The sequence below is a fragment of the Hypanus sabinus genome, chromosome 17 (genome assembly GCF_030144855.1).
Source record: "Hypanus sabinus isolate sHypSab1 chromosome 17, sHypSab1.hap1, whole genome shotgun sequence".
NCBI lineage: Eukaryota > Metazoa > Chordata > Chondrichthyes > Myliobatiformes > Dasyatidae > Hypanus > Hypanus sabinus.
The window spans coordinates 17,122,115-17,136,644 of NC_082722.1; the positions used below are offsets into that span (position 1 = coordinate 17,122,115).

Below are 14,530 nucleotides of genomic sequence, written 5' to 3' on the forward strand. Positions count from 1 at the left end.
GGTTGATTCCAGAGTTGAGGGGGTTAAACTATGAGGAGAGATTGAGTCGCCTGGGAATGTACTCACTGGCATTCAGAAGAATGAGAGGAAATCTTATAGGAGACCATATAAAATTAAGAAAGTGATAGATAAGATAGAGGCAGCAAAGTCATTTCCACTGGTAGGTGAGACTAGAACTCGAGGACATAACCTCAAGATTTGGGGGAGTAAATTTAGGACGGAGATGAGGGGGAACTGCTTTTCCCAGAGAGTGGTGAATCTGTGGAATTCTCTGCCCAATGAAGGCTACCTCAGGAAATATATTTAAGACAAGGTTGGATAGATTTTTGCATAGTAGGGGAATTAAGGATTATGGGGAAAAGGCAGGTAGGTGGAGATGAGTCCACGGTCAGATCAGCCAGGATCTTATTGAATGGCGGAACAGGCTCGATGGGCCAGATGGCCTACTCCTGCTCCTTCTTCTTATGTTTGTGTTGTAGGATTGAATGTTTCAGTAGGTTTGCAAACCTGCTGAATTATTCATGACTTAATTTTACATAACATGATAATTTTTCAGACAGGACCCGGTCACACATTCACAGCCTAAAACATTTTTCTTGATAAACCATACCAAGTTGGCATGGATGGCTTGTGGAGTGTGGTTTAAAATATTAAAGAAATTTAATGATTCATTGCAATTATTTAGTACAGTCAATGTAATGACCTTCCAAAGCCAATTCATGGACCTTTGCATCTTTTAAAAAGTCCAGTGGTATCGCTGATTTGTTAGTTGAATCACTCTTCCAGCACAGTTCCTATAATCGAATATTAATACCCAGCTCCATGATCAGTTCCTATGCTTATAGTCCTCAGGAGATATGGTATCGAAACCAGTCCTTTTGCCCATCAAGTCCATGTTGACCATCAACACCTATTTATGTCAATCCCAGTTTCTATTCTTACCACCTATACCCAGATTCTACCACTCAAGGGAATAATTTACAATGGCCAATTAACCTGTCAATTTGCATATAATTGGTTTGTGGGGAAGCCGGAGTATTGCACACAGAGGCCACAGGGAGAACGTGCAAGTGCCCCACAGTCAGTGGCCAAGATTAGAATTGAAACTGGATCAATGACAGTGACTCTACCAATTGTGCCAACATGTCATTGTTTCCTTGGCTTGGCTTTTAAAAAAAATTAGTGATACAGCGCTGTTAACAAGTCCCTGCCACCCAAATACACCCATGTGACAAATTAAACTACAAACCTGTACGTCTTTGGGATGTAGAAGGAAATTGGAGGATACAAACATGGCCATGGGGATAATGTACAATCTTCTTACACACAGCGGCAGGAACTGAATGCAGATCGCTAATTACACTAACCACTGCTCTACTGTGTCACCCAGTGGCATACTATGCTAGTTTACAGACCATTACATCTGTTGTTCCCTGGTCGACAGAGACAAGTTTTTCTCACAATAAGTAATATATTTCAATGATTTTAAGATAAGTGGGCAACACCCGACATCAGTTGGTTTTCATAGGCAGCTCTATGTTGTGTGTAGTCTTACACCAAAGCCATAGGGCACTCTAGTGGCCTATTTCCAATGCAGAGTTTATAGAGTAAAACATACACACACAAAGTGCTAGAGGAACTCAGCGAGTCAGGCAGCATCTATGGAGAGGAATAAACAGTTGATGTTTCGGGCCAAGATCCTTCATTATTCCTCTCCATAGGCGTTGCCTGACCTGCTGCATTCCTCCAGCATTTTGTGTGCGTTACTCTGAATGTCCAACACCTGCAGAATCCCTTGTGTTTATGACCTGCAGACTTTATCGAGTCAGTTTAACCTTGTGTTAGCTATTCATGACCCTCGCAGTTTGCTGTCAAGCTTCCCTGTGTGTTATGTATTGAATGTAATGTGAGAGGGGATTCTAGGTAGATGACTTCCAAGCGAAGTAAAAAGGAGCACATTTGCTGCTCACCTCTCTGCTCCTCATGTGTGTAATTCATGGGCACCCAGCTTCCCAGAACCTTGACTCCGGAGTTAAACTACCAGTTCAGATTCACTTTGAAGCAGAGATCACTTTGGAAAGACTTCAAATACACCTAATGAACACAATGACACAGCTGGTGTACCTCTAAACCCAGGTCCCACCCCCTGTGCACGTTTTATTGAGGTAATAACAGTGACAATTAATTTCATTTAAGTTTAATAATTCTTTAGGCTACAAATGATCAAACATGACATGTACGTGATGCTTCAACATTTTACCAAGTAAAAGATTTCTCCAATATTAGTGAGACTCATTAATAAAATTAGTGAAGATCTCATATCAGCATTGACTTTGCATCTACATGCAAGAATTGCTAGATTTCAAACTGGCTCTTATTATAAATGGTCTGATCTCTAAGTGCTTAAATGAGGATGTGTTTTAACACAAGAATGAGCTGAAATGTTAAATTGGATAAAAACCAGCGTGAGTGAAAACCAGATTCGTTGCTGGCAGTAAGAGATCACTGAGACTTCTCTGCCTCACTTCTAATCTGTCAAGCATAAAAAGAAGACAAAGGTTCTGCTCTCCACTTTTGTTAAAAATTGGGTGGAGAAGATATCACACAATGTTTTTTGGTGTGCTTGAAGTTTAAAAGAAGCTGACTGTGGTTTATCTGAGCTTATTATTGTCACTAATCACAACCAAACATCCCACAGGGGACTGAAGTTATGGGCAGCGCCATTTAGAGGGCAAGGTAACAGCTGCGGAACAAGCAACTCCCACGCATCTCAACAGAGTCAAAAACCAAAAAAACTGCACGGATGTACCAAGCACAATGAAAAACACAAACAGAAGGAACATTTGAACCAGAGGTTTGGAGACTGGGTGTTACTGACAAATTTCCTCTTTATTTAAGAGCTACACACGAATATTCCATCATCTGTAAAAGAGACTGGCCACGTTGAACAGACACCAGCAAGAAACGAATCAATAAATAAAGTAGAAATGCCTCCACCACGGACGGCCACCATTTTCCTACAAGCTGGTTCACTGTCAGCGTTTAAGGGTCACGCGTTATTCAGAGTGAGACAGTGGGGTGCAATTTTGTTTCAATTAAACTAGGAAATGACAAACAATATTGGTCATGAAAACTGTGGCTTTAATGTAAACACTACATTCGAGGTGTTTGCGTCACTAACATCCCACAGGAGAAAACACCATTCACTAAAAAGAAGAAATAGCAGCACAGAAGTTCACTGAGAAAGAAATAAAGCCTAACTTATATATTACACAGTATCATAGCAAATATTGTAAAATGGGGACATCTTTACTGCACCTACTTGGCCAGTGAGAGCTGTGCTTTTCTATACAAACCTGGAGGGTGAACAAATTTAATTATATTTTTAATCCCAGTACAATTAGAACTAATAAGTCTAAACAGAGTTTCCTTGTTACTGTACAGTCGCTCTGTCACAAGGGACAGTCAGGGTCCATAATGCGTGCTAAAGAACTCCAGGCCTGGTAAAGATGTTGCAAATGCAGAACGTGGCTAAAGAGTAATTGAAGCAATGCTGAACCAGTATAATCCAAAACATTAATTTGGGTTAATTTATGCCAAGTGTGGTACACAATCTCTCAAATGTCTGAAATTTAAAAAAAGGGGGGGTGGGGCGTGGGGGGGGGGGAAATGACCTTTTGAAGCTACAAAGCACAGGAAATGGATTTTTTTAAATAATTTATTATTTTAGCTTCTACTTTTAAAGACTGGGCTAAAACCAGATCTACAGCATTCTACTGAAACACACAACCACCATTCAGTTTCCAGAAGGTTGAATTGACCGTGTAGGAAGGCTGTGTCTCACAAAGGCCAAAGATCATGCTATCTGCACATAAGGGCACCAGGATAGTCCATTAAACAGCCTGCAGAAAGAGAGTCAGGGTGGGGAACCTTCCCGTCACACAAAACACACAAGAGATTCTTCATGCACACTCTGAGGGGGAGGGAGGGGAGATTATTTTTTGATCAGGTCACCAACTTGTTTAAGCCATTTTCACAAGCTCACCACAGGGAGAAGGTAAGATGAGGGATGGAGGGACAGGTTGGCACTGGTAAGGATAGTCAACGAAACAAAACAAAATAAAATATCTCTGACAAGAGTAGACCTTCAAGCTTTTAGTAAACGGAAGCCCCTCTCCTCCCTCGGTCGGAGTGGAAAGCTCCAAGGCTGTTGCTGTGCTTAACTCAGGGCCGTTCCATTCCACCATGTGAAGAGGGAGGCTCAATGCAGCTGATATGGTGCTGTCCTGCGTGTCCTCAGGTTTCCTAACATATTAGTCAAAGAGCTGCCACAGAACTAAACACTGGAAACTCGGCCTTGTGCTTGGAAGGTAAAGAGGCAGGCAGATTCCAGAGCACAGTCAAGTGTTAAAAATAGGCAGACACTGTACCAGTAAAAGGGCTTGTCTTCCAGTGTTGATGGGAGGTGGTGGGGGTTTGGGTTTTTTTTAAAAAGATTTTTTGTAAAATTTATCTTAAAGTGAAGTAAGATGTTAACCGTATACAAGTTTGTGATAAGGCTGTGGGTTTCAGGAGTCTAGTTCTCTTGGCAGCTTATGATAACAACTAAAAAGAATTATATATGTTATGCCTTTATTTACCAACTTGCATTCAATAATCATCACCAAATTTGCCTCTAGACAGTAAAGTCAGTATAAGCCGCAGCCTCGGAGATTGTTGGCAATGATGATGTCGGTGACGGCATCGAAGACCACCTGGATATTGCCTGTATCTGTAGCGCAGGTCAAGTGGCAGTAGATCTCCTTATTGGGAGAGCGGTTCTTGCTCTCAAATTGTGCTTGAACGTAAGCTGCACCATCTTCGTAAGTGTTGGAGCCTAAAGACAAGGGTGGAATGGGAAGAAGAAAAATCTTCAGTGCACAGAAAGGCACATGACACACTTCCTGACTTTACATGAAAAACTGTTGGTGGACCTTGAACAGGAAAACCCTATGCCTCTCCCTCCCATCCTTTGCAGTGAAAGAATCCAATATCTATGGTGAGGTCTGATCAGAGCACCAACCTACCTCAGTTCATCCCCCTCCAACTTGTGCCCCACTGCTATGGCGGCCTTCTCTGGCATCCCACTCCCTTAGTGAGACATACACCTGACAACTTCAATTCGTTCAAGAACATATTGGTGTCAACATCCAGTGCCCTACAGCAACTGTTACCAATTACATCCAGCACCTGGACTGGCATGTTAATACCTCCCTGAACTTCTCTTGGTGATACCTGATGGTAGACAGCAGCTTGCAAAGAGATGTCTTAGTTAATGAAATCACAATTAACCAAATTGTGATCTTGAAAGCATTGGGCTGTTAGAAAAAAGCCCACCTGGTTCACTCATGGGGCTGGGAATCTTATGTCCTTACTTATGTAGGCCCAATCTACGATGAACTTCTCTGTGGATCTTCATTGAAGTGCCCCAATTAGAGCCAAGAATGGCTTGGTAGCTCCACCACTTACTACTTGACTGGAGATTGGATCAAGCTTAACTCCAGAAAGAATACACAACCATATCTGAGCAACTGAGTTATCTCTGCAGTGCCATTGAAGGTGACAAGACTGTAAATTAAGTGGCAATCTCAAGAGCTCTTTGATCAACCTCAGTGGAATGGTTGACCACTGGTCTATGATATTGGACCAGCGATCTCAGTGATTTAGGATGGCAACCTATTTTATAGGTATTGGGGAATTGCATGAAGACTTTGAAATCTTGAATGACCAACCCAGGAAAAATGAAGGAATTTTATCAGTAGAACAGAATCTAGGCAGTATGAAGGGAAGTCAAAGGCAGTATTAAAGCAAAAGAGAGAGTATACAATAAAGCAAAAATTAGCGGGCCTGTAGAAGGGCAGTATGGTAGTGTAGTGGTTAGAGCAATGCTTTACGAGCGACCAGGGTTCAATTCCTGCCACTGACTGTAAGGAGTTTGTACGTTCACCCTGTGATTGCAAGCATTTTCTCCAGGTGCTCTGGTTTCCTCCCTTAGTCCAAAGACCTACTGGCTGGTAGCAATTTAGAGTCATTCTAAATTGTCCTGTGATTAGGCTGAGGCTGAATTAGAGGATCGCTGGGTGACGTGGCTTGAAGGGCCATAAGGGCCGATTCTGTAATGTATGTCAAAAATAAAAAAAGATTTGGAAGATTTAAATATCAAAAGATGCCAACTATAATATGGAGATAAAAGATGAAATGTGAAGGTAAGCTAGCCAATAATATAAAAGATATCGAAGTTTTTTTTCAGATACATAAAGATTTAAAGAGAGAGAGGCATGAGTGGATACTGGACCTCAGGAAAAGGACGATGATGGGGACAAAGAAATGGCGGACAAACTGAATAGGTATAGTGGATCCCAGTTAATTGGGGCATGTTGGGACCAGTATATGTTGGCCCAATTAGCCGAAGTTTCATGGAGATAGGTAAAAAGGTACAAAAAAAGACAAACTGAGTAACACATTATGCCAGAACAAATTCCAACATTACTGGTAGTATTACAGTACTATGAAACAGTGTATTAGTTTCTAATAGTCTTGGTCAGGCAAATTCATCCAGTGTACACAATGAACAAAGTCAGCACAGACACCAAGTGCAGATAATGAACTGTCTTCATACAACACTATCGTTGATTGCGTACTCCAAATCTTCATTTTCATTTTCATTCAAGGTGATGTCGATACCTTCAAATTCTTCATAGTTCCTTACTTGCTGAAGTAGTGAAATTATTTGATTTTCACTTCTGGCATCTCTAACACTTAACACTCAATTCTGGAATGCTCAACACTGCAGTAAGGAAACAGTTCTGAATTGTCTTCCTGCTTATTCCTCGCATTAACAAAATTCACTTATTTTTGAACACAGACACATGCAACTGACACTATTTAAAAACCGTTCGCTCTAAGCACAGTGTAGTGTCTAATGGGCCCACAAGTGCATGCTACTGATGATAGTTAGAACCTACTTGGCAACAGTCTTCTGTCCCAATTAAGAGGCATAGTGACTCAAATAAACGAAGGGAATTTTCTCAATTAGTTTTTGTTCTCTAAGATTTATCGTAAATAAACAGCTGCCCCGATTAACCAGAATCCACTGTATTTTACATCACTCTTCACTGTGGAAGACACCAGCAGCATGCCAGGAATTCGAGAATGTCAGGGAGCAGAAGTGAGTGTAGTTACCATTACTAAGGAGAATGTGTTTGTGAAGCTGAAAGGCCTGAAATAGATAAGGCACTTAGACCTGAAGAGATTGTGGAAGCAGTAATAGTGATCCTTCGAGAATCACTTGATTCTGAAGGACTAGAAAATCACAAGTGTCACTCCACCCTTTAAGAAGGGAGAAAGGCAAGAAAATTATAAGCCAGTTAGCCTGACTTCAATGGTTAGCAAGATGTTAGAGTCCATTATCAAGGATGAGGTTTCAGTGTACTTGGCAGCACATGATAGCTGAAGTCATATACAAAAGATTCTGAAGGTGCTGGAAATCCAGAGCAACGCACACAAATGCTGGAGGAACTCAGTGGGTCAGGCAGCATCTATGGAAATGAATAAACAGTTGATGTTTTCAGTTGAAACTATTCTTCAGGACAGGAAAAGAAGGGGGAAGATGCCAGAATAAAAAGGTGGGAGGGAGGGGAAGGAGGACTAGCTGGAAGACGATAGGCAAAGCCTGTATGGTTTCCTTTAAAGTGAAATCTTACCTGATAAATCTGTTGGAAATCTTTGAGGAAATGACTAGCAGGATAGACAAAGAAGTCAGCGGATATTGTTTACTTGATTTTCAGATAAGAGGGCCAAATCTGCACACATGAGATTGCTAAACAAGACAAGAGCCCATGGTATTACAAGAAAGATACTAGCAAGGAGCGAAGATTGGCTGCCTGGTAGAAGGCAGAGGTTGTGAATAAAGGAGGCTGGTGTGGGTCCACTACTTTTCACATTTATGTCAATGACCTGGATGTTGAAGTTGATGGCTTTGTGGCCAAGTTTACAGATGATGCAAAGATAGGCGGATGAGCATTGAGGAAGCAGGCATTCTGCAGAAGGACTTGGACAGATTTGGAGAAGGGGAAAGTAAGTACCAGACGGAATAGTGTAGGGAGATTTGTGGTCATGCACTTTGGTAGAGGAATAAAGGCATCCGCTATTTTCAAGTGGGGAGGAAATTCAGAAATCAGAGGTGCAAAGGGACTTATAAGTCCTTATGCAGGACTCCCTGAAGGTTAACTTATAAGTCGGTAGTAAGGAAGGCAAATGCAATGTTAGCATTCATTTCAAGAGGACTAAAATATAAAAAACAAGAATGCAGTGCTGAGGCTTTGGTTAGATTACAGTATTGTGGGCAGCTTTTGTCCCCTTATCTCAGAAAAGTCGTGCTGCCCTGGAGAAAGTTCAGAGGAAGTTCATGAGAATTATCCCAGGAATGAAAGGGTTCATGTATGAGGAGACCGGATGGCTTTGTGCCTGTCATTGTTGGAGTTTAGAAGAATGAGGGGGGATCTCATTGAAATTTACCAGATATTGAAAGGCCTATACAGAATGGACATGGAAGCAATATTTTCTATAGTGGGAGAGTTTAGGCGGCACAGTTTCAGAAGACAATTTAGAGCAGAGATGAAGAGGAATTCCCTTTGCAAGAGGGTGGTGAATCTGTGGAATTCATTGTGGAGGCCAACTCATTGGGTATATTTAAAGCGAAGGTTGAGAGGTTTTTGATTTGTAATGGCATCAAAGGTTTTGGGGAGAAATCAGAAAAATGTGGTCGAAAGAGAAAATAAGTTAGCCATGTTTGAATGGTGGAGCAGACTTGATAGGCCGAATGGCTTAATTCTGCTCCTCCATTATGGTCTTATGGTCTTGTGACTGTGCTTTAGCAGAGTGGTCAATTCACTGCCGGACAGCCTCATCTGAAGAAAAGAACTCGAAAATATGTTTGTTGAACAGTTTCACTCCATGGTTGGGTGAGGTGGAAATGGAAAGGTGTAACTGGAAATTATTGTAATAAAGAGGAGCTAAAATGAAAAAAAAATCTGCAGATGCTAGAAACCTGAAATAAAATCTGGAACCGTTGAGGATGCTCAGTCAGGCAGTAGTGGTGGAGAGAGAATCAGAATTAATTTTTCAAGTTGATGAACTTCCATCAGAAATGAAAAAAGTATATAAAAATTATTTCTCCACAGATGCTGCCTATTGAATATTTCTTGCACTTTCTGTAATAATGAAGCATGTTTGACTGACATTGACAATATATTCTGAACAGTTGTTTTGTGATTTCTGACTCCAAAGTACAGTAGGTTTCTTACAATGAACAGTCCTAGACATTGAAACTTGTCAATATAGCATCTATACAAATTAATTTAATTAACATTCAGTAAAGTCTGCTCAAGCCCAGGTCTTACAGCTTCTTTAAACAAGCTGCTGTATATTTTCTTCTGGTTAATTGGTGTGTTGAACATCAAATATTAGAAATACTTTTCTTGTTTCCAGTTAAGCCAACTGATGCTGTCTACTGATGCTATAACATGATGCAGAGAAATTCGGCAGCATAGGATGAACATGCTCCAGAATTATTGACATACTTCTGAAACCAGGAAGAACCATAGAGTCAAACTTTGTTCCACTACTTTCCTCCCTATGGATTTAATTTATACCCTTAACGTACACAATTCTAATGGGACAGACTACTGCAGGAGTTTACTTTTTCAGAGCCAATGCGTGACACCATAATTCAGATATACTGTCTTTGGCCAAAGTCTCCTGAACAACTGTATTGATCTATAGTGTTGCCCAGGGTGTAGGAAACTTTCTCTAGATAACTTCTAATCAATTTCAAAGATATTTCCTGAATCTTCATCATTGTAAACCTCATAACCTTTTAAAGTTCAAAACTAAAATTTGTTATTAGAGTAATACACGTCAGCACATTCAACACTGAGATTCTTTTTCTGTGGGCATACCTAGCAAATCTCTAGAACAGTAACTGTAAGTAGGATTTTTAACCTGTAAACATCAGTAACTGTAAACCCTGAACAAACTGTTCAAATGCAGATAATAAATAAATAGCAATAAATAACGAGCATGAAGTAACAAGACAACAGAATCCTTAGGTAAGTGCAGCTATCCTCTTTTGTACCTCTTTTTACAATGGAGATGGCTTGAAACACCCCAGTGCAGGGCTTTCATCTGGGATGCTAGTCATGATGGTGGTCATCAGTACAGATATGCAAGTGCTAGGTATCTAGATACAATTTAAAGTGCACACACAAAGAATACAATTGCATAGGCAGTCCTACTTCCTTCAAAGTTTGCAAAGAATCAGCAAGTCATCTAAAACTTTGACCAACCTCTATAGATGTGTGGTGGATAGTACATTGACAGGTTGCATCATGGCCTGGTATGGAAACCCCAATGCCCGTGAATGGAAAAGCCAACAAAAAGTAGTGGATATAGCCCTGTCCATCATGGGTAGATCCCTCCCCACCATAGAGCACATCTCCATGGAGTGCTGTTGCAGGAAAGCATCAAGGACTCTCACTATCCAGGCCTTGCTCTCTTTTCACTGCTTGTGATCAAGAAGGAGGCATAGTGATAACTTCAGGAACAGTTATTACTCCTTAATCATCATGCTCTTGAACCAGAGGGGATAACTTCACTCACCGCACACTGAATGCTCTCTCAACTTACGTAATCACTTTCAAGAACTTTATATCTAATGTTCTTGATACTTATTGCTTATTTGTTATTCTTTTTCTATTTGTTTTTATTTACTGTGAATAAAATTTTGAAAGAAAATCTAACTCAGGGTTATAAATGATGACATACATGCACTTTGATAATAAATTTACTCTGAACTTTTGATCCTGACACCAAAGAGTCAGACAATCCATTTTTCGCCAGCACAGATGACTCTTTACTGTGGCAACAGGCAGCCTTAAGAGCAGGAGATCATACTTTTAGAGCTCCCTCATGGCATGTGAGGTTCACACTCAGCAGGGAAGAGCTGAGGGGATGATGGCGCTTTGCAGAGGTGCCGTCTTTTGGATTAAAGAGAATTTCTTCTGCTTTTTCAGATGGATGTGAAATATCTCATGGCACAACCATGAGTTATAGACAATAGACAATAGGTGCAGAAGTAGACCATTCGGCCCTTTGAGCCTGCACCGCCATTCTGAGATCATGGCTGATCAACTACTATCAATACCCGGTTCCTGCCTTGTCCCCATATCCATTGATTCCCCTATCCATAAGATACCTATCTAGCTCCTTCTTGAAAGCATCCAGAGAATTGGCCTCCACTACCTTCCGAGGCAGTGCATTCCACACCCCCACAACTCTCTGGGAGAAGTAGTTTTTCCTTAACTCTGTCCTAAATGACCTACCCCTTATTCTCAAACCATGCCCTCTGGTACTGGACTCTCCCAGCATCTGGAACATATTTCCTGCCTCTATCTTGTCCAATCCCTTAATAATCTTATATGTTTCAATCAGATCCCCTCTCAATCTCCTTAATTCCAACGTGTACAAGCCCAGTCTCTCTAACCTCTCTGCGCAAGACAGTCCGGACATCCCAGGAATTAACCTCGTGAATCTACGCTGCACTTCCTCTACAGCCAGGATGTCCTTCCTTAACCCTGGAGACCAAAACTGTACACAGTATTCCAGGTGTGGTCTCACCAGGGCTCTGTACAAATGCAAGAGGATTTCCTTGCTCTTGTACTTAATTCCCTTTGTAATAAAGGCCAACATTCCATTAGCCTTCTTCACTGCCTGCTGCACTTGCTCATTCACCTTCAGTGACTGATGAACAAGGACTCCTAGATCTCTTTGTATTTCTCCCTTACCTAACTCTACACCATTCAGATAATAATCTGCCTTCCTGTTCTTACTCCCAAAGTGGACAACCTCACACTTATTCACATTAAACGTCATCTGCCAAGTATCTGCCCACTCACTCAGCCTATCCAAGTCACCCTGAATTCTCCTAACATCCTCATCACATGTCACATTGCCACCCAGCTTAGTATCATCTCCGAGTTCTCTGAGCTCAAACAATATCATGAAATCTGATGTTGGTATTGTAACCTGAATCATTAACTCTCCACAGATACTACCTGATCTGGTGTTTTCTAATTTTACTTCAGATTTGCAGCATCTGCATTATTTTTTTCAATAATAAGTAGATCATTATCAGATTACCGTTTATAAAAGCTTGCTGCATGCAACCATTATACTTCCAAAATATCTCAGGAGATGGGGACATACTCAGATTATGAAGCTGTATTTTTCAACATCTTTACAGATAATCCCAGCCCTGGTGGTACCAGGGAATGGAATGTGCTGGGAAATAATGGGAGGGGCACCTGGGAAATTTAAAAAATGATTCAGACCACTCTTTCCAACTTATAGAGATAAATGCCCTCAGTGTTAGGCACCTTTGATAGACCCCGTCAAACACACTCACAAAGCCCCTCAACAGGATATAAATACAGACTCTAGAAGCCTGTGGTCAGGTGTCCTGGGTCAAGTTCCCAAAAGTCAATTTTCATTAATGGTGGTAAATTTATATTTGACATTTCTGTTTATTGACCAAAGGGCATTGTGACTGCCCAGAGACAACTGAAGCATACTGATATTACTCACTCATACAGCCCACCCTATCACAGGCTGAACAGAAAGCTTGGTTGAATGGTCACCAATTGACTAGGGGCCTCTCATTCTTTTCCAGACCTATTGAGTCTGCTCTGCCATTCTATCATGGCTGATTTATTTTCTCAACCCCATTCTCTTGCTTTCTCCCCATAACTTCTGGCACTCTTACTAATCAAGAGCCTATCTACCTCTGCTTTAAATAAACCCAAAGACTTCGTCTCCACAGCCATTCATGGCAATGAATTCCACAGATTCCTCTAGCTAAAGAAATTCCTCCTCATCTCTGTTCTAAGGGGACATCCTTGTATTTCAAGGCTGTGCCTTCTGGTCCTGGACTCCCCCACCATAGGAAACATCTTCTCCCAAGTCCCCTCTTTTTAGGCCTTTCAATATTCGACAAGTCTCAATGAGATTCCCCTTCATTCCTCTAAAGGAAAGTTTAAAGAGATTGAATTTTGCTGATAAATAATGTTTTCAACATTATTTTAAACCCCAGAATCAGTTCTAAAAAGGCTTAACACTGTGGAATTTAAACTGTGTTAAATTTATTCCCAAACATTAATTCTAATAAAGATTATAAAGGATCAGCATTTAAAGCATTGTACAGGATACATAGTAAGTGATCTCTGGGGCCAGGACTGAGACATAACCGGAGTAGTAAACACATAACTTTTCATTAATCACATTTATTGCCCTTAATCCTTCATACCTGACCTTGGAATACCTGTTGCCGGAGTACTCAAGCTTGACAATGGGCTGGTGGTATTAGCTGCTCTCAAGTGCACAATGGGGGTAAACAAGAAGCTGGGAGAAATGCAAAGTGGGCTGCCCCCCTCCCCCAGTCTTCTACTTTCACAACATCCCACAGGGTCCTGCAAGAGCTGTGTGTGTAGAGATAAATCAAACCACATGAGTATAATCTCAAAGGTTGATCCCTGTCCCTTTTATCAGCTGCTGCAGTGACCATCGCTTTGAAGACATGCTATGGCAATAATCTTGAGGAAGGCAAACTCCCCTGTTTCCCCCTTCCAAATGCCCTCACTCAGCTAAACCACTAACAGACATATATGTGATACTGGTACACCATCAGCCAGCTAAATACATGCCCATGGGAGCTGGTTGCTAAGAGCAATCCAAATGTTTGACTATCCAGCACTCTTCCACACTCTCACATCTTTCAGTGCTTTATTGAATTTCCCTTAAAAGATGAATTAGTAACTGTCTCAACCACTTCCTGTGATAAAGGATTCCAGCGATTTTGTATACTACATCCCAGTACAAGGGTGCAAGAATCCAGAGCACAATGGGCCCATCAGCCTCTTTGGCCTGTTCCACCATTCAACTATGATGTGGCCAATCAGATCTTGGCCTTGGCTCCATTTTTCTACCTGTTCCCCACAACTTTCGACACACTGCAGGCCAAAAATCTTCGTGACATTAAAAACTGATGGCTTCTCATCAATCAGCTCTTAACCATGAAAATTCATCTCACCTTTCTGTTAAGACGTTCATAATTTTTCAACAGTGAATTTTCCTTAGCAAACTTCTTGCTTAATCAGTGAATGTTGAGATTTTATAAGACAGAGAAGCAGAATTATGTCATTTGGCTCATTGAGAGTGCTCTACCATTTGTTCATGGAGGATTCATTATCCCTCTCAACCCCATTCTCCTGCCTTCCCCCCATAGCCTTTCACGCCCTTACTAATTGTGCCTTCTACATACAAGGGGTGATTGATAAGTTTGTGGCCTAAAGTAGAAAGAGTCAATTTTAGAAAACCTAGCACATTTATTTTTCAACATAGTCCCTTCCTACATGTACACACTTAGTCCAGCGGTTGT

At 41.1% G+C, this 14,530-nt stretch overlaps 1 protein-coding gene across 2 annotated transcripts in view; it reads right to left on the reverse strand.

Moving 5' to 3' along the window:
- Nucleotides 1–2,228: 2,228 nt before the first annotated feature.
- The window catches only part of gnao1a (guanine nucleotide binding protein (G protein), alpha activating activity polypeptide O, a), a 282,074-nt gene continuing 269,772 nt past the window's right edge, over nucleotides 2,229–14,530 (reverse strand). Inside the window, exon 8 of one of the 2 annotated variants that reach the window (XM_059992618.1) lies at nucleotides 2,229–4,876. In XM_059992618.1, the coding sequence (XP_059848601.1) occupies nucleotides 4,689–4,876 (188 nt within the window). In that variant the 3' untranslated portion in view covers nucleotides 2,229–4,688. The remainder of the gene's footprint in view (nucleotides 4,877–14,530) is intronic. The other variant, XM_059992619.1, reaches the window with a different exon arrangement.